Below are 21,629 nucleotides of genomic sequence, written 5' to 3'. Positions count from 1 at the left end.
AAGTCATCTTTTCAAAGAAACAATGCAATACCACAAAAGTAAGTTACATAGCTCATACAAAACAGCTGCCCCACGGCAGCATGATGGTCTGTCACTTGTAACGGACTTAGCCTTGGGGTTGGGTGGGGCACTATGATTCTCTGGTCAAAGGAAAGGAATTTGGTCATTTAACCTCTCCTTAGCTTCTAATGTATTCATAATTACTAAACATCTTCAATATACATAAGAGATATACAATATACATTGTATATACTATGTATATACAATATACACAGTACATACATTAATACTACCCATATTTAAGTACCAATCACAGATGCATGCTTAGTTGCTTTACTCATGTCCAACTTTTTGTGACCCTATGGACTGTGGCCTGGCAGGCTCCTCTGTCCATGGGATTCTCCAGGCAAGAATACTGGAGTGGGCTGCCATGCCTTCCTCTGGGGGATCTTCCTGACTCAGGAACTGAATCTGCATCTCTTACTTCCCCTGCATTGGCAGGTGGTGTCTTTACCACTAGCACTACTAGGGAAGCCCCATTTGATATTTAGCATTTTTCATATTTACTATTGACCTTTCTGGCGAAGGCAATGGAACTCCACTCCAGTACTCTTGCCTGGAAAATCCATGGATGGAGGAGCCTGGTAGGCTGCAGTCCATGGGGTCACTAAGAGTCGGACACAACTGAGCAACTTCACTTTCACTTTTCACTTTCATGCATTGGAGAAGGAAATGGCAACCCACTCCAGTGTTCTTGCCTGAAAATCCCAGGGACAGGGAAGCCTGGTGGGCTGCCATCTATGGGGTTGCACAGAGTCGGACACGACTGAAGGGACTTAGCAGCAGCATTCACCTTTCTGCTTGATATTTAGGAAATAAAATATAATTGAAGATCCTTGAGTATTCCTCCTACATCCTGTTTGGTTTCCCTTCTCACTACAGGTAATTTCTCTCCTGGATTTGGAATTCATCAACTTTATGTATATTTCAAACCTTTTACTATAAAAGTAGCCATAAATAAAGCTATCCAGATTATACTTAAATTATTTCACACATTTAAAAGTATTTACCATTTTATGTATGTCCTCCCAAAGCTTGTCTTTTGAATTCAGCATTAACTTTTTTATATTTCTTAGACTGTTGTATACACCAGAAATTCATTTAAGTGCATAGTATTCTAGTATATTAATAAGCCACAAGTAGCTTATTCATTATTTTAATTAATGGACATTTGTTTTTAATGACAAAGAATTGAAAAGATTTCAGTGAATACTTTGGTATTTTATATCATACCAACATTTGAGAATTTCTCTAATACATCCCTCTGAGTGGATTATTGACTCTTTATGAATTCCAGAGACAAAATCTTGTTATTTTTATTGCTAATGCCTTCTCCATGCCTGCGATTTATCCTTTTGCTTTGTGTATAGTAACTTTGGCTGTTTAAATGCTTTACTTTCTGTGGAGTCAGTCAGGCTCATCAATGTTTTCCTTTTCAGTTGACACATTAAAAAATTGTTTAAGAAATCCTATCCAAACTCAATGGTCTTCCACATTCCTTCTATGAGTCTTAAGAATTTGTTTTGCAATCTGATCTTTAATCCACCTAAGATTGCTTTTTGTATGTGGCGTGAGGTAGGGATCTGATTATTTTCCCAAATCAGAAGCATTATACATTAAATAACCTGTTATCTCCCAGTTGTAATGTAATGTTGATCAGATATCAAGCATCTAGCTTTAGTATCCTTCCCTTAACTTGATATTTATTATCATCCTTTTATGTCTTGATATCTGTTAGGAAGAATCCTTATATCATCTTTTTAAAATTTTAGTTATTCCGATCTCTTTCTTTAACTGAATCTTGCATATGAATTTGAGAATCAGTCAAGTCCTTTAAAAAAAAATCTATGGGGATTTTGATTGGGATTGCACCGGATATATAAGGTTGAGGAAAGCTATTATTCTCACAATATAGATTTATTCTAGCCAATAAATATGTTAATCTATTTATTTAGTTTTATTTTGTGTATTTCAAAATGTGTTGTGATTTTTAAATAATTTTCTTACTCATGTTTTATCAATGCTATCTTTTGGTATCATAGCTACTGTTACTTTTGTATATATTAATGTGTTAAAACTCTACTTTCTATCTGTCCTTGATGTATTAGAAAACAAGTTTGTATTTAAAAATGTTATTAGTTAAAATTTATAGGTTTTTAATGCATTTTAATGCAATCATTTTCTATAAACAATAGCAGTTTTGTTTCCTCTTCTCTAGCTTTAAATTTTTATTTCTTTTTATCATTCTACTAAATTGCCTTGAGTTTCCAGTTTAATGCTGGGTGAGAGTGATTCTAATGGGAATCCTTATTTCTTGTTTGATGGATTTTAAGATTAAGAATGATAGCTAGTGTCCCTTTTCTTAAAATGCTCACCATCAGGGTTAAGCATGTTCCCTTCCCTATTCCCTGGTGGCTCAGATGGTAAAGAATCTGCCTGTAATGCAAGAGACCTGAGTTTGATCCCTGGGTTGGGAAGATGCCCTGGAGAAGGGAATGGCAACCCACTCCAGTATTCTTGCCTGGAGAATTACATGGACAGACAGTCCATGGGGTTGCAAAGAGTTGGACATGACTGAGCAACTAACACTTCTCTACCACATACTAGTTGTTGACATTTAATACCACTTCTGTCTTTCTAAGCTCTTTTCTTTACCAAACTTAAAATTACATTCCCTTGAATCTCTTGCCAGTAAGATCCCAGTTAGATTTCACTAATGAAAGTGAACTTTATGAGAGTGGAAAGCAAAAGGAAAGGGGAATCACAAATCCTTTCAGGCCACACACCAGTTGCAGGCATGTGGACAGGAATTAGCAAGCAGATGGCAAAGTAGGGTGTTCACCCATGGCATTCGAAGATCCTTATGAGAACCACTCCTTTCATGTGCACAGCTCAGACTGTACCGGTGCCTTTCCTGTGATGCCTGTACTTCTGGATTTCCTGGATAGAGCTTTCCTGACCTTTACTGACCAGACTTCCCATGCTTGAAGCCTATAAGAAACAACTTCTGATTCAAAATATAGCTAGAGTATTTCATATTTTCCTGACAAAATTGTGACCAAGTAATCAGTAATCTAAACTGGAATGCAACTAAAATAAAAATACAAGAAGACCACTGGCCTAGAAGTTGGGTGCCAGGTGATGGAGAAACTCCTGTCAGACACTAGGATAGTGGAGATCCATCATTCATATTAAGTGATGGCAAACTGTCATCTGCTATCACTTGGAAGGAAGGAAATATGCTTAATATTTGTAGTTATAAGGGAAAAAAAGGAAAAACAGAATGTTAGAAGTGTGTATTCACTACTACTGGCTTCATCTAGAGGCTGGGGAGAGGTGAAAAGTACTCTTGAGAAAGATGAATGTGCAAGGAAAGAGAAAGAGAATCGAAATTCAGACATTTCTGTGATTGGAAAAGTTCCTTGCTTCCAGATCTCCAAACAGTAAGAGATAAATTTTTAAAGGCTTCAAACAACAAAGGCTCAATAAACCTTCTCAGGTGAATAATGTGATAGTGACTTGGGTTAAGTATCAAATTAAGGATGAAGGCTTCACACCAAATTTGAGGTGACTGAGCCATGTGAATGACTTCTGAATATAGAATATTAGAAGTAATAGATTACCTTCAATCACAGCTGAAGTCAGTCATTCCCCCTGTCTCTTCCCCTTCCATGACAACAAGGCTGGTCACATTTTGAATATATTATCACCTCATTAAATAGAAAGAATCTGTATCCCTTACTTATAGCTTAGAGGAGCATTGCCTGCCTTACTTTGGATTGTGGTAAAAGGGAGAAATAACCTTTGCTGTATTAAGCCATGAACTCTGCAGAATTTGTTATTGCACCGTAACTTTGCCTATACTGATACATCTTCTATTATTCATCTGCCATGAATTATTTTTGCCAATAAAGCATAGTGTATTTCATCAAGAGCTTCTTTTGCAACTATTGACATGATCAAGTTTTCCCATAAATCAGTTGGTATAGTGAGCTATTAAATGCATTAGATTTCCCTAATGTTAAGTCTTTCTTGCATTCCAGAACTAAGCCCAATTTGTTGGTAATTAGTGTTTCTTTTTCTTAAACATTATGAGGCTAGGTGGCCACCCAAAATAAAATGTCGTAGAAGTGACAGCATGTGAGGAGAGAGTGATAAGGAAAGATTGGGAGGAAGAGAAATATTAACCTAATGCTATATCTATCATTAACAAAGCAGTTTTAGTCCCTTGACATTTATTATTATCACCAATATATTTTGATTTATTTTTATTGATTTTGTTTATGCCATCTAGCCTGTATTTTCTAGGCTTTTAAATATCTCTGCTTTTTATGGGATTAACTGAATTTTCTTTATTATAATTTAGTCTCTCTCCTGGGTTAAAAGTTGGATTAAAATTTTAACATGTACCCTTTATTTAATGTCCAAAATGAATCAATACCTCTACCTTTTTTCTGTGGCTCAGCTGGTAAAGAATCCGCCTGCAATGCAGGAGACCTGGGTTTGATTCCTGGGCTGGGAGGATCCCCTGGAGAAGGGAATGGCTCCCCACTCCAATATTCTGGCCTGGAGAATTCCATGGACTTTATAGTCCATGGGGTCACAAAGCTTCAGACACGACTGAGTGACTTTCACTTTCACGCTCTTTCTAAGTAGCATAAGTACCTTAGAATTCTTTGATTTTGGTCTCCCCTTCACATCTTTCATATTATTCCTGCTAGGAATTTCAGTTCCACATTATTGCTGTAGTCCCAACATCAGGCACGTTTCCCACTTTTGCTGTTCCTGCTTTATGCAGTCTACACAAGCTCACATTTACCTACATGCTGATCTTTTTGTTCCTGTTTTCATTCCCTTTCTTGCACTTTACTCCTTTCAGGTTCAATTTCTTTCTCCCTGAAATCACACCAGTTAGTAGTTCTTCCAGTGATAAATCCTTTCAAGCTTTGTAAAAGAAAAAAAAAAAGATCTTTATTCTGCCACCACTTGAAAAGAATAAAAAGTTGAGAGTGTCTTTTTCTCAAGCCTGTGATGATATTCTCCCCTTGTCTTCAGGCTTCTACTGTTGCTGTTACCAAGGCTGTCTTCAGCCTGTCATTCTTCTGAAGAAAGCCGAGTAGTTTTGTGTGTTTTTTTTTTTAATCGGTTTTATTGAGATATAACTCACATACTGTCGTGGCTGTATTTTCTCTCCTGTTGTTTTTCAGATTTTCTAACTTTGACATTGTTGTGAGAGTTAAATGAGGTGATATAAGTAAAGGAACATCACATATGCAGTCAACAAGTTATGGCTGCACATAAATCTTTATATGTATTGGCCTTAATTCTGAACATGTAATGGCTATTAATAAGTATTTACTATACTTAATGGAAAATTGGACCAAGATTTTAAAAGAAGGTGGTATATCCTCTATTCATGTCTGTGCAGTCCTTTTTTCCCTGTGTTTCATCCATAGAGGTTACCCCCACCACTTCCCATTTGTTCCTCACACTAACCATGAGCCTGCTTGACTTGCTTTTTTGTTTTCCCTTCCTCTAGTCTCTGCTATTGTGAATGCCTAACAAGGTTAATATGCTGCTGCTGTAAGTATTATCATTGGGGATGTAATTATCACATATGGCTAATCATGCCCACACTGAGAGGCTGGGGAACGCATTGTTTTTAACCAGAGGGGACATCTTAATGATTATTTTTGACTGAGATCATTATATGTGTGTATATATACACAATGCAGTAATGTACTGGAGAAGGATGGAGAAGCAGAACCTGCCAACAGAATAGCTAACTTTTTAAAATGTAGACTTGTATAGGTAGCATTAACTTGCGAACCCCACTTAATAGGGAAGTAAATGGAATTCTGAGAGGTTAAAACAATTGTCCAGGCCATGCAGTAATTGGGTGGTAAGCCCAGGAAAAGAACAGAACAGAGTTGCTAGTTAGTTGTTGGTGAATTGTTTTCCCACAAAGCCAAATTCAAAAGATAATCAAATGCTTCTAATTCTCAATGGTGACTTCTTCAAAAGCTTCTGTATAAGGATTTCAGAAGTCTAGCAGACACTGAAAGAGGGATTTTCACCTAGACCATCTGCCATGTACAGATGTGGAGACTATTCCTTGTCATCATGTTTGCAGACTAGCCTGTACTATCTTAATAGCAAATATGACAACAATAATGATCTCTTGTACTAAGTGAGATTTTACCTTGAAAGTGCCTGACATCTTGACATTGTTCCCTGCCTTGAGCTAAGATTAGTTCATTTTGTTAACTTGTTTACAGATTATTTCTGAATAGGTTCTATGGAATAGTTCCAGTAATTTTCAAACAGCCTAGTTTACCTTCCCTGGTCCACCTATGATTTGAAAAATATATGTAAACATATTTAAATTTTTATAATATGGACATATTCAGCAAAATGGAAGGAAGGAAAGAAAGAAGGGAAGGAGGAAGGAAAAACGGAAAGAGACAAGAGAGGGAGGGAGGGGAGATAGCAGGAAGAGGGATGTAGATATAAAAATCTATCTATCTATCTGATGAATAGAGAAAAGGTTAAAGTTAGAAAGAAAGAAATGCCCAATCATATACTTTGTCTTGGGATGGATGTGGTTTATGAAGGAGGCTATAGAAGATGCCCTTGGGTTATTTGATTGATACCCTGTCTATTCTGTCCAAGGTTGAGTCAAGGGTGGACCTTGAGATGTCAACATAATTTAAAAAACAATGTAATGCCCACCACAGTATTTCCTATCAATGGCTACATTCATGTTTTATTTTTATCTACCTAGCCCAACTGAACTATTCCAGACCAGACCAGTTTTTTATGCCTATTATTTTATAATAAATTACCAAGTATGCTGAAATTTTGAAATAATTATACAGCAGATACCCATATATTCATCACCTAGATTCTTCAATTGTCATATTTTGTTCCACCTATGCTATGGCCTGATGTGTCCTACCAAAATTTGTATGTCGAAGCCCTCATCCCCAGTATGACAGTATTTGAATGAGGGATCTTTGGGAGGTAATGAGGTCATGAGGGTGGAGCCCTCATGAATGGGATCAGTGCCCTTAGAAGAAGAGCCATGAGATAGAGGTACTCTTTCTCCATCATGTGAAGATACAGCAAGATATCTGCCTGAAAACCAAGAAAAGGGTTCTTATCAGGAACCAAATTAGCTGATCAAATCCAAATTGATCTTGGATTTCCCAAGCTCCACAACTGCAAGAAAAAAATTTCTGTTGTCTAAGCCAGCAGTCCCCAACCATTTTGGCACCAGGAACCAGTTTTGTGGAAGACAATTTTTCCATGCATTGGTGGGGGGATGGTTTCAGGATGATTCAAGCACATTATGTTTATTGTGCAAAATAAATATTATGTTACATCAGCTCCATCTCAGATCATCAGGCATTAGATCCCAGAGGTTGGGTACACCTGGCCTAAGCCACAAAACCTATTATTATTATTTTTGCTATAGTAGCCTGAGATAACAGACTTTGCTTTCTCATATGTCTATACATCTATCAACCTATCATACCTGTAGCCATTATTGTTCTTTACCCCTAAACATTTCAGCATGTTTCATTAACTAGAGTTCAATAATTTATAGTTCTTTCATATTATAAGGTAAAATTTACATGCAGCGGAGTACACAAAGCCTAGCACCATTCAGTAAGTTTTAACAAATGCAAACATCCATTTAACCCACATCCCTATCTAAATACAGAATACATCCATCACCCCAGAATACTCCCTCATGTCCATGCCCAGTCATCTTGATACCAATACCAATCCTGAAGCAACTACTCCTCTGCTTTTTTTTTTTTTTTGCACTATATGTTTAAACAAATTTTGCCTGTTTTAGAACTTCATATAAATGGAATCATGCAGTTGGTACTTGGTATGTTCTTGAGATTCCTCCATGTTGTTGAATGCCTCTGTTAATTTCACTCCTTTTTATTGCTGAATAGTATTCTACTATAGAAACATATCTTAATCTATTTATTCAATTATGAGGACATAAGGGCTCTTTGCCATTTTTGTACACTACAATAAAGCTGCTATAAACCTTCTAATGAAAGTCTCTTTTTTTAACTTATGGACAAATGCCCAAGAATAGAACTGCTGTATTTTCAGTGCATGGTCAGCTATATGAGACAGCACCAGGCCTTTTCCCAAAGCTGTTATTCCATCTTACACTCCCACCAAGAATGTATTTGCCACATCTCACCAACATTTGAGGAAACCAGTCTTTTCAGTTTTAACCATTCTGGGGTGGGGAGGTGTGGTAGACACACATCTTTAGGGATGCTCTCACCAGCTCCTACCCACTAGAGCTAAACCTGCCTCTCACTGAGCCTTCTCCCCCAGGGATTTGGGGAGAGGAGCATACATCTGGTGGCTTATTTCTTCTAAGGCCCGAAAAGAGAAGGGTAACAGCATCTATTATTAGTCCACCTCTCCTCTATCTTGCTTAGAAAGAAAAGTTTACAATATCAGAACAGTCATTTAGCTGGATCAAGTTGGCAAATTCAAAGTTATCTTTTGGCTGACAAAATATTTGATGCAAAAGATCCTCACTTCAAAATCCTAGCCTTTGTCTCTTTCTATCAAGATTTAGCACCTTCAGCATTCTATAGAAGTTCCTAGCCATCAGGCTCAACTTCTCTTTCTTTGGACTTCCTTAAGAACCATTCTTTACATTATCAATGCTACTCTTCAAGGCAGGATTGATAACCCCTTTCTACAGAGGCGGTGACTGCCACTGAGCTGAGGGTCTCAAGCACAGCATTTGTGACTTTCACACACGTTTCTACCCATGCCTCCCTCCTGGCAGGCAGCTCCCTCAGGGTGGACTCTGACGCAGGGTCCTGGGACACCCCCTGCCCTCTGTCCACTTTCACCATGGAGATGAGTGCAATTGGCAGTGTCCCCATTCCCCACTCCAGGCCCATTCATTTCTCAGCTTGCATCCTTTCCTCTTCTCCCTCTCTTTCTTCCAATGCTGCTCAGTTACCTCATAAAACTCTTGTTCCCTCATCCTTTCTCTCTCTTATTCTCTTCCATATGGGAACTCGAACTGTACCCTAAGCTTGTCTGATGACTGCCAAAGTCCTGCTAGTGGCATAAAGAAGTGAGACATAATGAAAGACCAACATCATCAACATCTCAAGCTCTTGAAAGTACCAAGAGGTCCCTTTTACAATCTCCACAAAAGAACCTTCTACTTTCTCAGTCCTTCCTAATTAAACTGGCTTTTCCTTAAGTACCAGCATTCCATGTAAACAAAACACTTTTGTCTTCACTATTGGGTTTCTGTTTTAATTAATAGCATCACAGCAACATTGTCTTCTATTACTTTGGTCGCAAAGATACAGCATGTCAGTTACATTTTCAGTTATACTCACTATTCTATGTAAAACCATGTAGTAAATGCCAATCTGACTTAAACTTCTGGAAGGAAATCAATTTCAAAATGAGGACTTGACTTGTTTTCCTACTCAGTTTTAAATATTTGTTATAATAGTTTCCTTTTTGGCATATTTTCCTTTGTAAAGAAATGTGGAAAGATACCTTAGCACCATTTTCAAAGCACAGTTTCACATGTAATACCCCTACCTGAAAAGTATATATTATTATGATCCCATTTTACAAATAAGAAAACAGTCAAAAAAATTAACTCACAGCTAGCAAGTGGCAAAAACCTTAGTTTAGCATCCTCCCATTGATACTTTCTTAGCCACCATACTGTCCTTCTCCCCTGTATTGCCTGGAACCTGTCAGCACGCAAATTAAAGCCTCCCAACATGCATTGGAATAGGCCATGATTGTGTGGTCCATCTCCCCCATCATTCTCAGCAGTTGCACCATCTTCTTCCCCTCAAATTGTTCAGATCTCACCAAATCTCAGAAAACAGGAAAAGAGACCAGCAAAAGTTCTACAGGGAAAGCAGTAAATCCAGATCTCTAGTAAATCCACAGCTATTTTCTAAAAGCTATATCTAGAAAGGAGAGTCTATCCATGCAATTAATAATCAATATGTACTATGGATTTTAAATAGCTCTTACGTGGTTCTGAGCCTTGATACAGAATATGGTTCATGCCCCTGGTCTCTTCTGTTATCCAAACTGTTGCGCTTTCCTTATTAATTTGCTCTAATGGCTTTAACACAGACTGACCAACAAGATATTATGGACCGGAGACATTGTGGGTGGTGGCACAGTTAGAGACTAAAAGGAGTGAGAGTCCAGATTTGATTGTAGGAGCTGATCTTTTTCCACCAGCGTGGCTGGCTCTTCACCTGGTGCTGACAGGTGAGGCCAGAGTCCATTGGCTCTTGCAACCTATCATGTTGTTACCGACCTGGTACTTATTTCAGAAAAGATTTGGCAGTCTGTGGAGAACAGGCTCACTCACACTCTACCCTACCCCCATCTATTTTACCTTCTTGGACTCAAAAGGCTGGAATTTCAACATTTCCCAGACTCAGCATTTCCCAGACTCTCTTGCAGCTAGAATTCTAGATATAAATTAGATTCCTCCAATTAGATGTGCTTGCATGAGATCCAGCAGACAGAAGAGAGGCAGAAACCATCTTCCCTCCCTCTCTTAAGCTGTTTCTGCTAACAGGCAAGATCATTAAATGTGAGCTGATTTTTTAGCAGCATTATTCCAAGGTTCAACCTCTAGTTTCTTGGGTACTGAGAAGCAGTTCGGGCAGTTGGCAGCAGCAACACTTTTATTCTGGCTTCCTGAGCCCTGGACAGCCACTACGGGATATGTTTTGAGTTGCTCTTTCCAGGGGTAATCTCAGAAGGTTCCCTGGTGAGTCAGGCCTGGGTTGCCCATGTCTTCTTACTCCACCTCCTCTGCCATCAAAAACATAACCAGTCACATTTCTTGAATGTCATGTGTCAGGCACTATGCTAAAAGTTCTACGTAAATCATTTTATTTAAGCCCCAAAACAACACATGAGGAAGGTACTCTTACTATTCCTTTGTTCCAGGTGAGTTTGCTGAGGTTCAGAAAGAGGTAAAATGTATAGGATCAGAGCAAAACTACCAGGTAAATGAGCAGAGCTGGAGTTAGATCCCAAGTCTTCCTGGCTCCAAAGATTGAACTCTGTCTCTTTAAAGTATTTGAGAGCCTGGACCTATTAGCAGATTTTAATTGTTCATACATGTTCTACTGCTGAAAAGACATCATTCTTTTCCCTTGAATACACTCACAGAGGCCAGCCTGTTTTGTATCAAGATTCATCCAGGTATCAGAGAAGCCTTCAATCTAACTAAATAGAAAAGTATTTGAAAAATCCAGAGGTATCATTTGGTAAAAAATTGTCTAAATCACACCAAGATCATTTTTATTCTACAAGTTACAGAATTGAGATGGAAGCAGACACAACCTTTTGCCTGCCTTTGGGAGGACCAGAGCTGGGGGTATAGGCATGAACTTACCAGGTGCTCTGTTCACAGCGAGGTTTCGGAAATGGCTGCCTTTGATCATCTCCACGGATAATCGCCCCGTTGTGGCATTGTATGACAGCCCCACCAACAGTTCTGGCGCCCCTCCATGCGACAGCGACTGCGTGGATGAAGCACTATCACTGTGAGACACTGCAGATGGGCTGAGAGGAGACTCTCCACTCTGGAGGGGAAGAACAACAAAGGATCCATTGGCCCCGGCTGCGCGCCTCTCCCATACAGAAAGCCGATATGTTTGGCGAAATTGTGGCCCCAATCTCCACTGCTGCCAAAGATTACTAAGGGCGCACTCCGTGTGAATGATAATAGGGCCCGGGGAGTGCAGTCCTGGATGGGATCCCCTGCGTTATTAGCTGACATATTTGTTTCAAGCACTGTCTCCATTCACCTTTTCCTCTCTAAAGACAAAATGGACAAAGATGTTATTACTAGTGTAAATCAAACCCAGAAAGATACATGGAGAGCTAAGAAGACATTTACTATAGACCCAAATTCCCTCCTGTGCAATTTGTGCTTAAATGTTTCACATCCACCCCAGGCATGAGTTCAGCTTCTGTTTTCTGCAGCTTCCTGAAGAATGCAGCAATATAGGAGGCATTTTGCCTTCACTGGAAAAGAAATGACCACTGGCTGCCTACCACCCCATGTAACATTTGGCCCACAGTTCTGCTTCTTAAGGTTGTCAGGAATACAGTAGATGCTATATTTTTTTTTCTTTCTAAGGAAACGAATTCTATTTAACATGAGCACTTTTACAAGTGCTTAGTAAGGAAGTCGACACAAGGACTGTGTGTCTTAGAAACCTTAGGCACCAGCAGAGCCCACACTTTCTGTCATATATTTGTGCATTGCTTGTCCAAAGCATCTGCCCCTGTGCACCAGACATGCTGGGAAGAGAAGAACAAAGGAGCTCAGGACACTGACTCTCACCCAAGAAGCAGCAGTGGGAATAGGCTCTGGGGGCTGGCAAGCCAGCCTCCTAGAGCTACCACCTCCTCTATCAGAAACATGTGCATCAGACTTTGTGACAAGTTAGAGGGGTGGAACATATGTATACCTATGGTGGATTCATGCTGATGTATGGTGGAAATCAACAGGACATTGTAAAGTAACTATCCTCCAATTAAAAATAAATTTTAGAAAAGGAAACATGCATTGGACTCTGCTCAAATCTTTCTTCTCAACATCTGAAATCATTTGCTAAAATTTCTCATCAGGAACCTTGATAAATAAATGCATTGAAAGAAATCAAATATTTCTTAACATCTTAGGAAACTACCCTGTTTACAAAGCCACAGCATCCCTATAGAGCCCACAGAGGTTTTCATAGAACATAATTTATAAACTTGGAGAAGGAAATAACAACCCACTCCAGTATTCTTGTCACGACAGAGGAGCCTGTTGGGCTACGGTCCAAAGGGTTGCAAAGAGTCGGACACTTCTGAAGCAATTTAGCACACACAATTTATAAACTACAGGGCAAGGTGGTTTTAAGAGATGCCTTATAGCCCCTGCTGTCTGGATAATGATAATCCCACAAGGAAACAGTTGCTTAGTTTGCGGTGAGGGCCACCCCGTCCCCTGGGCTTGTGCAGAAGTGTCCACTGTGAGACCTGTCACTGCACAGCTTGCCTTTCCCCTCAAATCCTCAGCCTTATATTATAAACCCCTCAGTCTGTCACAGTGCATTGTCCACTGCATAGCTGATAATCACACTCAACAAATAACAGGTAAATGGGAGGACTTTTACTGCAAGGTTCTTTCACAAGGCTCATCTCCCCTACTCAGCTCTGTGCCCCCAGCACAAAGCGCAGGATCCGACACAGAGTTACAGGGGTGGGAGCATCCCTGTCTTCACGCTTTATGATGCAGGACTCCTATGAACTCCCATGACTTCTGTTCCTCAGGATTTAAGACATACTCTACTCTGAGCTTGGGGAAAAAAGAAGGATTTGAACAGAGACAAGAGAGGGAAGCCTGATGTGCTGCAGTTCATGAGGTCTCAGAGAGTCAGGCACGACTTAGTGACTGAACCAAAACAATAAAGATATGATCTAGTTTATGTCTCAAAGGCTCCTTCTGGTCCCCAAGCTGGAAGTAGTTTATAGGGGTCAAAGGTGGAAGCTGGGAGATGACTAGGAGGCCATTTCAATAATCCAGCAGAGAGTCAGGCTCTGGTTGGATTTTTAATAAAAAGCCAGTAGGATTTCAGATGGAGAGAAGTTACAAATGACTTCTAAGATTTTTGACCTGAATGCAAAGCACGAGATTGTCTTTAGCCAAGATGGGAAGACTGCAGGTAAAATAGATTGTTGCTATTTAGTCGCTAAGTCTGGTCTGACTCTTGCTACCCTATGGACTGCAGCCCACCAGGATCCTCTGTCCCTGGGATTTCCCAAGCAAGAATACTGGGGTGGGTTTCCATTTCCTCCTCCAGGGGATCTTCCCAACCCAGAGTTCAAACCCACATCGCCTGCATTGACAGGCGGATTCTTTGCTACTGACCAACCAGGGAAGCCCCAAATAGATTTTGTGAGGCAAAAATCAGGATTTTGAGTCTAAAGATATGAATTTTAAGACATCTATTAAAAATGTAAGTGACTAGATCCCCCATCAGCACAGTCTGAACTCTCTGGCTCCTTTCTTCTTCCTCAGACAAGTCAAGCCCCTTCCCACCTGCTGGTGTCTACATATGCCAGCCCCTCTGTCTGGAGACCCTGTCCACATGGCACCTAGGCTGGCTCCTTTGGTTCCTTGTTTTCTATGTCATCCCACCACCTGAAAGATAATTTTTTTGACGCTTCAGAAGAAAATGCAGCCTGTCACTCTCTACTCCGGCTGTCTATTGTTGCCCTCCTCCACCAGATTGTAAGGCATCACCTATTTTGTTCACCTTGCAAGGGCATTCCCTATTTCGTTCCTTCCTCTGCCTATGTGGCACCTGACATATAGTAGGTACTCATGAACATTCTGGAATGAATGACTGATTGGCCCAACAGCCCAAGGTAACTACCTCATCTTTTATGTGATTTTTAGAAGGAGAGCCTCACACCAGGATCCTCCGTCCCTGGGATTTCCCAAGCAAGAATACTGGGGTGGGTATATATGTGTGTATATATATATATATATATATAAAACCCACAGGAAGAGAGTTACTTGTTTGTAGATATAAAGGCTGTGCTGTCTTATTTTGAAACCCAGGGACATAGCAGATGGGCATGTGGAAAAAGCCCAGTCATATAAATGGAAGGTCTCAGAAGTGGCTGGAGTTCAGGACTACTCTACAGCCTCCTCAGGTGCACGTGTTAAGAACCTCACTTTGAAAGCCCCATCTCTGAGATGCATCATGAGATGTATCTCATACATCTCTGATATGTACACTGGGGTCAGGGCAGGGGGATGGGTGGTAGAACCACTTATCAGCTAACGAGAAGGCCAAGAAGTCTCTCGCAGTTTCCCTGTGTCCTCCTTTACTCTGCTGCTGTCATGACCAAAAACGGATAGGGATACATCCATTATCCAAAATGGATAGGGATACATCTATCATCCATAGGGATACAGGGGCTATGGGCACAAACACACAAAAATAAACACCCCATTGTACCATGAAGTGCAAAGCATGGCTCACAAGGATGAGAAGGGCAAAATGGAAATTAAATTAAGGGTGTCTGAATTCACAGGCTGAATATACTATATTAAGGGCTGACAATTCCAGATCCTCCAACATAGCACGTCATTAGCAGCACCATTTAACATACTCACACTGATATTACTTCTTGGCTCCAGAACAAGAGTCACTTTCATTTCCCCATCTTGGTGCAGGTGGCTGAGATAGAAGAGCCTCTCACCCATCATTCTCTCCCGGGTCATCTTGAGGGCAGCGTACAGGCGGAAGCGGACTGCACAGGCAGCCACATCTCTGGGCTCCAGCTTGGCGAAGGTGACTTTCTCCTTGAAGATGGGGTTGGACCCTCTCTGTATGCTGGTCCTGCCCCTCTGTTTCTTACTGGGCAGCAGCACAACGTGCACTTGCCAGGAGTTGACGCCGCTTCGGTCCTTATCCGGAAGGCCCTGTGCTCTCACAATGGTCACTGTGAGCTTCTGGCTGGCAGCTCTGTATTCAAAGATGACATCCAGGTCACCACATTTTGAGATGGGCTCCGGGACCCCAGGTGGCACCTGAAAATTGGTCCCGTCCTGTTCCTGTTGTAGACAGAGGGAAAGATTAGGAATGGAACAATGCCTCATGCATCTTGGAAAGATGGTGCCCCTCTGTGCTTCTTCAGAACCTCACACTTTTGGACTGGTAGCTTATAACCTCACACATTAGAAAGGTCTCTTTCCTGGTCTCTCCATCGGACTGGGAGTTCCTTGAGGGTACAGCACCAGACATATGGTGAGCCTTCAAAGCATATGAATGCTTTTGTTTCCTTTTTTTTTTTTTTCCTTTTTTTTCTTTAATTTTTATTTTTACTCTATTTTACTTTACAATACTGTATTGGTTTTTGCCATACATTGACATGAATCCACCACGGGTGTACATGAGTTCCCAAACATGAACCCCCCTCCCACCTCCTACCCCATATCATCTCTCTGGATCATCCCCGTGCACCAGCCCCAAGCATCCTGTATCCTGCATCAAACATAGACTGGCGATTCGTTTCTTACATGCTAGTATACATGTTTCAATGCCATTCTCCCAAATCATCCTACCCTCTTCCTCTTCCTCAGAGTCCAAAAGTCCGCTCTACACATCTGAATGCTTTCGGAATGAATGAACAAAGCTTTTACAATTTGCAAAGTGCTATCATTGAAACCAACGGAAATACTAAGTCTAAAATTAGTTAATTATGCAACTGCCAAAAGCTAACTTTTCCTTACGTTCCCAGGAGAAATGACTCTGCCTGGGCCTGTGCTCTCTGAGCCAGGAGGCCCTGCAGAGAAGGATCCTAGTGCAGGCCATGAGCCTTTAATAGACTGTCTATGTACATGGCAGAAAAAATTTAGGATAGAGCTTCTCAAACATTCTAGTGGACTTGAATCATCTGGGAATTCTGATTCAGTAGGACCAGGAGCCAGGTCTGAAATTCTGCATTTCTCAGGCCACAGGGAAGTCTCAGCTAGCCTCCAGTCACTCTTGGAGTAGGAAGGGTTTAGGAGGGCATCCTCTGCAGCCACTTAGCAAATACAACACTGGGCTTGGGGACAGAACACCTGGGTTGAAATTAAAATTCAACATTGACTAGATTTTTGGCCCTGGCCAAAAGGGTCATGCTGTCTGTACTTCAGCTGAAAAATGAGCATTAAGGTGCCTGCTTGATAAAGTGTCGTGAGGTTTTAATGTGCCAATCGCTTCAGTCATGTTTGACTCTGTATGACCCTCTGGACTGTAGCCTGCCAGGCTCTTCTGTCCATGGGGTTTTTCAGGCAATAATGGAGTGGGTTGCCATGTCCTCCTCCAGGGGATCTTTCTAACCCATGTCTCTTATGTCTCCTACACTGGCAGGCAGGTCTTTGCCACTAGCATCACCTGGGAAGCTGTGGGAAAATGCTTGGCTCAGACAAGCCTCCGAAGATATCTATTCTCATCATTGAACTGATGCTTATTTACAATCATGGCCCCTTGTTATGAAATATCATTTTTAGACAGAAGTTCACCTCAGCCAGTCAGATCCAATGACCTCACTGAGAAAACTGAGCTGAATCACATTTGCTCTAATGAACCACCCTCGAACAAACTATTACTAATGTCAACATAATTTGATTTTTTCCTCTGAAGGCATGCCTCTTGCTCATGACTAAATTTTGGTCTGATTCTCACTATAAATAAGAATCAGTTCTTCTTTATGTAATAGAGTATCAACTGTGCTAAGAACTCTTTTATTTTTAGATCAATATGTACACACTGCTGTTTAAAATGGGTAACAATCAGGGTCCTACTGTATAGCACAGGGAACTCTGCTCATGTTATACAGCAGCCTGAAAGGGAGGGAGGTTTGGGGGAGAAAAGATACATGTATATGTGTGGCTGGGTCACTTTGCTGTATACCTGAAACTATTACATTTTAAATTGGCTATACTCCAATATAAAATAAAAAGTTTGAAAAGCAAAGAACTCTTTATTTTTAAAAATATAATAATAGACCTCATAAATGCATGTTCATCAACAAAACTCACCCACAGAATTCAGGTGAAAGTGCGTGGTTCTCTGGAATGAGATATTGTTAGGAATCCCAAGTCTACCACATACTACCTCTAGGATGCTGGGCAGTTATTTAATCTTTCCCACTTCCTGTTTTAATCAACAGTAAAATGGAGATGATACCTACTTTACAGGGTTGCTGTGAAAATTAAAGGACTTGACACCTAGTAGATGTCTAATAATTGCCCTCTCTTTAAGACTCACATTAGTCTACCAAGAAAACCTGGGCTCCTTGTTTAAGGGAAAATTTAGGCTTCTTACATTTTTTCCTCTGAGCATGCATTCATGTGTGACTGTTTCTATTCAGAGGTACTTAGTTTCAAGTGATAAAAGTGGTTGCTATAGCGACTTTTGAATACAACTGACTAGTGTAGATATAATATTAGAAGCAAGTCTCCAAGGAGTTATGCCAACTCAAAAATCAAGTCACAGTCTTCTGTTAAAACTCCCATCTATTTTAGCTTACCCTTGATCATCTCTACATTGCTTGCTGGACCATAAGGAATAACAGTTAACACTCACTAAAGCCCTTCCTTACACCAGGTAGCACACTAAACCCTTTATGGACACAAAGCCCATTCTTATGCACTTCAGACCTTCTTGGCCTCTTGTTCCTTCTTCCCCTACAGGCTGGGCTCTAAGGAGCTTCTGTCTGGCACAAGCCAACAAAATCTTTCCTCCCTCCCACACAAGGTAACTCTCAACTCTCACCAAAGGCCTATCCGCTGATGTCAAGGCTTGGAAATTTACACAATACTTCTTGTCACCCATCAATATAAAGTCCAGAGTATGTGAGGGGTTCATGCCCCCCATGCAGTAAATTTTTCTCCCCTTGGACAGATGTCCTAGGACTAATTTCTACAGCTTCTTATAGTATAGTTGCACAAGATCAAGTCAGGAGTCACACTTAGTGGCAGACAACTGGATTATACACTCTCATACTGGCTCTCCCTTCCCTGTATCACTTCCCTTGCCCCTCACTCTTGATTCCTGGGACTGCATGTCCTAACAAAGTAAGCTGTACTTTTGGGAAATCCAGTTAAGAAGCATTATCTTTTTAGATATGCATATTAACTTTTCATTAACCTAATAAGATAGGTTTTCAATATCCTCATTTTGGGGCAGAGTGGAACCAAGGCTTAGAATGCCTAAATAACTCATTCTTTGCCACCCAAATCATATGCCCAGCCAGAACTACCCAAGATTTGCCAGTATTAATGCTCAAAGTCCCAAATCTCATGTGAAACAATGGTATCTACCTTCCTCCCCACAAACCTGTCACCTTAACTACTTACATGCATAGTAAGTGTGTGAGATGAAGAGGAAATAAGATAGGAGATGGGAGGTGGAAACACACTACTTTGAATTTCACATCCTTTTATGCTTCTGCTCTTGATATTAGCTAACAGTTCCTAGCTTTGTCATCAATGTCAATGCCAAGGTAAAAATATCTAGTTAATGAGCATTTCCCCACTTATCTACCAGGCTCTGCATTCAGATAAACGTTCACTCCATCTGCAGCTTTGTGCTGAGATCCTGGGGAAGGGTCTGAAATAACTGTCCTGAGAATCTTGAATCAGACACAGCTCCAGGCAACAGTCAGACTCTGGATGGGGACAATCCAAGCTATGGCTCATAAAAACTGGGCTTTGTGGTCCCTTCCTGGGTTGATCTGAGACCAAGATTTGTGAAGGCTGATATTTTCATAGCAATTAATTATTTCAGCATACTCTACCTATCACCAGGCAACTAAAGGCACTCCTCAGGTGGGTACTGTTAATACAGCTAATCCATCTGACCTTCCTGCAAGGTAAAAATCTCTTCATTTTTATCCCCATTTGGCAGATTTTAATTAACTTCTCAAGGCCAATCAGTTAATCAGTGGAAAGCAGAGATGAAAAGTGGGACAGCCGCCTCCCTGTGTGCTCAGAATCGCCAACCACCCTCCTATCATCATCCCTGCCAAGCCTTGGGTCTGCAGGAAAAAGTCAATGGCCTTTTCTAGCAGAGAAGAGCAATGCTTGCAAAGCCATCAGCCTAACAGGTAGGCACACTGCATGACCGGTTTCCTTCTGCGGCAAAATAAATGATTCCTTTGGCTCTCGTATCCTGGGTTTTCCTTTAAGATGGGAACACTTGCACCACCCTGGCAAAACCCATGAAGATTTAACGATGTTTCTATCAAACTGAAAGCTTTTCTGTTTTAACAAGATACTGTTGATGTCATCTGTGTGGCCCAAAGTAAACAACCCCACCGTGTGTTCCTGATGCCAGATACACAGGGGAAGAGAGGCTTCTTAATACAGCTAAGAGGCAAATAAATCAATTCTTAAAAGGCGAGCTAAGCCTGCAAAGCAGACATTTACAGGAACTGCCTCCACACTGCATCTGAGGTTCTACTGTAGGAGCACCAAATTACAGTTTTTGTCTCAAAATAGATAGGAGGTTGAATGGAGCACACAGAGATGTCTGGGTATTTTTGGAGTCTGAGAACATTTAGTGCCTTCAACACCTAGTCTTCTATTGAAGCTCCATGAGGCAGGCAAACGGGAGGTTGCCTGGAGAAAGTAATTCCAAGCCCAGTGGTACGGTTATCAAGGGGACAGACTGTCAATAGGCAGGTAAATAGTTCTGTTTTGTTTATGTGGTGAGAGAGCCAAAAAGAATCGTATTTTTAAATGTTGAATGTTAGTGTGTGGGATTTGATCTGATTCTTGGCAGTAAACCAGTAGGAAGCAGACTTTTTTTTAAAACAAAATGTATAAGATAGATAGCTTTGAGGGTCTCTATATGAAGGTTTTCTTTTAACCAGCCACAAACCCCGTATCTGAGTTGCCATCCCTGGACTTCAGCAATAACTCTACACAGAGCACACGTATCCCTGCGTCATCTCCTCATGCTTTCTCTATGTGCTCCAGTACCTTAGCAGTCAGGCTTTGAAACATAATTTTCTGTGATATTTTTTTTTCTCCTCCTTGATGAGCATTTGGTGTGTGTGACAGTCCAGGTTCTAATAAGAGATCCACCCTGTTTATTTTCTCAGGCAGATTGATGCTAACAAAATCCATCTACCCTTCTCCTCTCTCTATTCACACAAAATTTTATATAACTACATGAGTTATTTCATCAACATTAATTTCAAAGTAGGTATTAGACATATTAAATGTTAGAATATTTAATATCTCTTAAAGTCATGCATGGAGAAGGCAATGGCACCCCACTCCAGTACTCTTGCCTGGAAAATCCCATGGACGGAGGAGCCTGGTAGGCTGCAGTCCATGGGGTCGCTAAGAGTCGGACACGACTGAGCGACTTCACTTTCACTTTTCACTTTCATGCATTGGAGAAGGAAATGGCAACCCACTCCAGTGTTCTTGCCTGGAGAATCCCAGGGATGGGGGAGCCTGGTAGGCTGCTGTCTCTGGGGTCGCACGGAGTCAGGCACGACTGGAGCGACTTAGCAGCAGCAGCAAAGTCATGCAAGGAGATCAAACCAGTCAATCCTAAAGGAAATCAACCCTGAATATATTAAATAGAAGGACTGATGCTGAAGCTCCAATACTTTGGTCCTGATGCTGAGAGCCAACTCATGGAAAAGACTCTGATGCTGGCAAAGATCAAAGGCAAAAGAAGAACAGGGCAGCAGAGGATGAGATGAGATGGTTAGATAGTATCAGTGACTCAATGAACATGAATCTAAGCAATCCTCCAGTCATACTTCTGGATGTTTAGGCATGTTTGGAAGTAAGTTTCAACTGGAAAAGAAATTAGGCAATGTATGTTTTATCAGAGATTTAACCAAAAAGCAAAGCCAATGGACAGAGAGACATGACAGACTAATGCCATCTCTTAGAACTTCAGCTCAATTTGGACCTAATAAAA

At 40.8% G+C, this 21,629-nt stretch overlaps 1 protein-coding gene across 1 annotated transcript in view; it reads right to left on the bottom strand.

Annotated features, from left to right (window-relative positions):
• SYT16 (synaptotagmin 16) overlaps positions 1–21,629 on the bottom strand; it is a 258,656-nt gene that overhangs the window by 20,276 nt on the left and 216,751 nt on the right. Inside the window, exons 8-9 of the mRNA XM_042252588.2 lie at positions 15,308–15,748; positions 11,519–11,708 (exon numbers count right to left, since the gene is read on the bottom strand). Of these exons, the coding sequence (XP_042108522.2) occupies positions 11,519–11,708; positions 15,308–15,748 (631 nt within the window). The remainder of the gene's footprint in view (positions 1–11,518; positions 11,709–15,307; positions 15,749–21,629) is intronic.

The sequence above is a fragment of the Ovis aries genome, chromosome 7, assembly GCF_016772045.2.
Source record: "Ovis aries strain OAR_USU_Benz2616 breed Rambouillet chromosome 7, ARS-UI_Ramb_v3.0, whole genome shotgun sequence".
Taxonomy (NCBI): Eukaryota; Metazoa; Chordata; class Mammalia; order Artiodactyla; family Bovidae; genus Ovis; species Ovis aries.
Note: the sequence above shows the minus strand (reverse complement) of the source record. Positions and strands in the feature narration are given on the sequence as shown.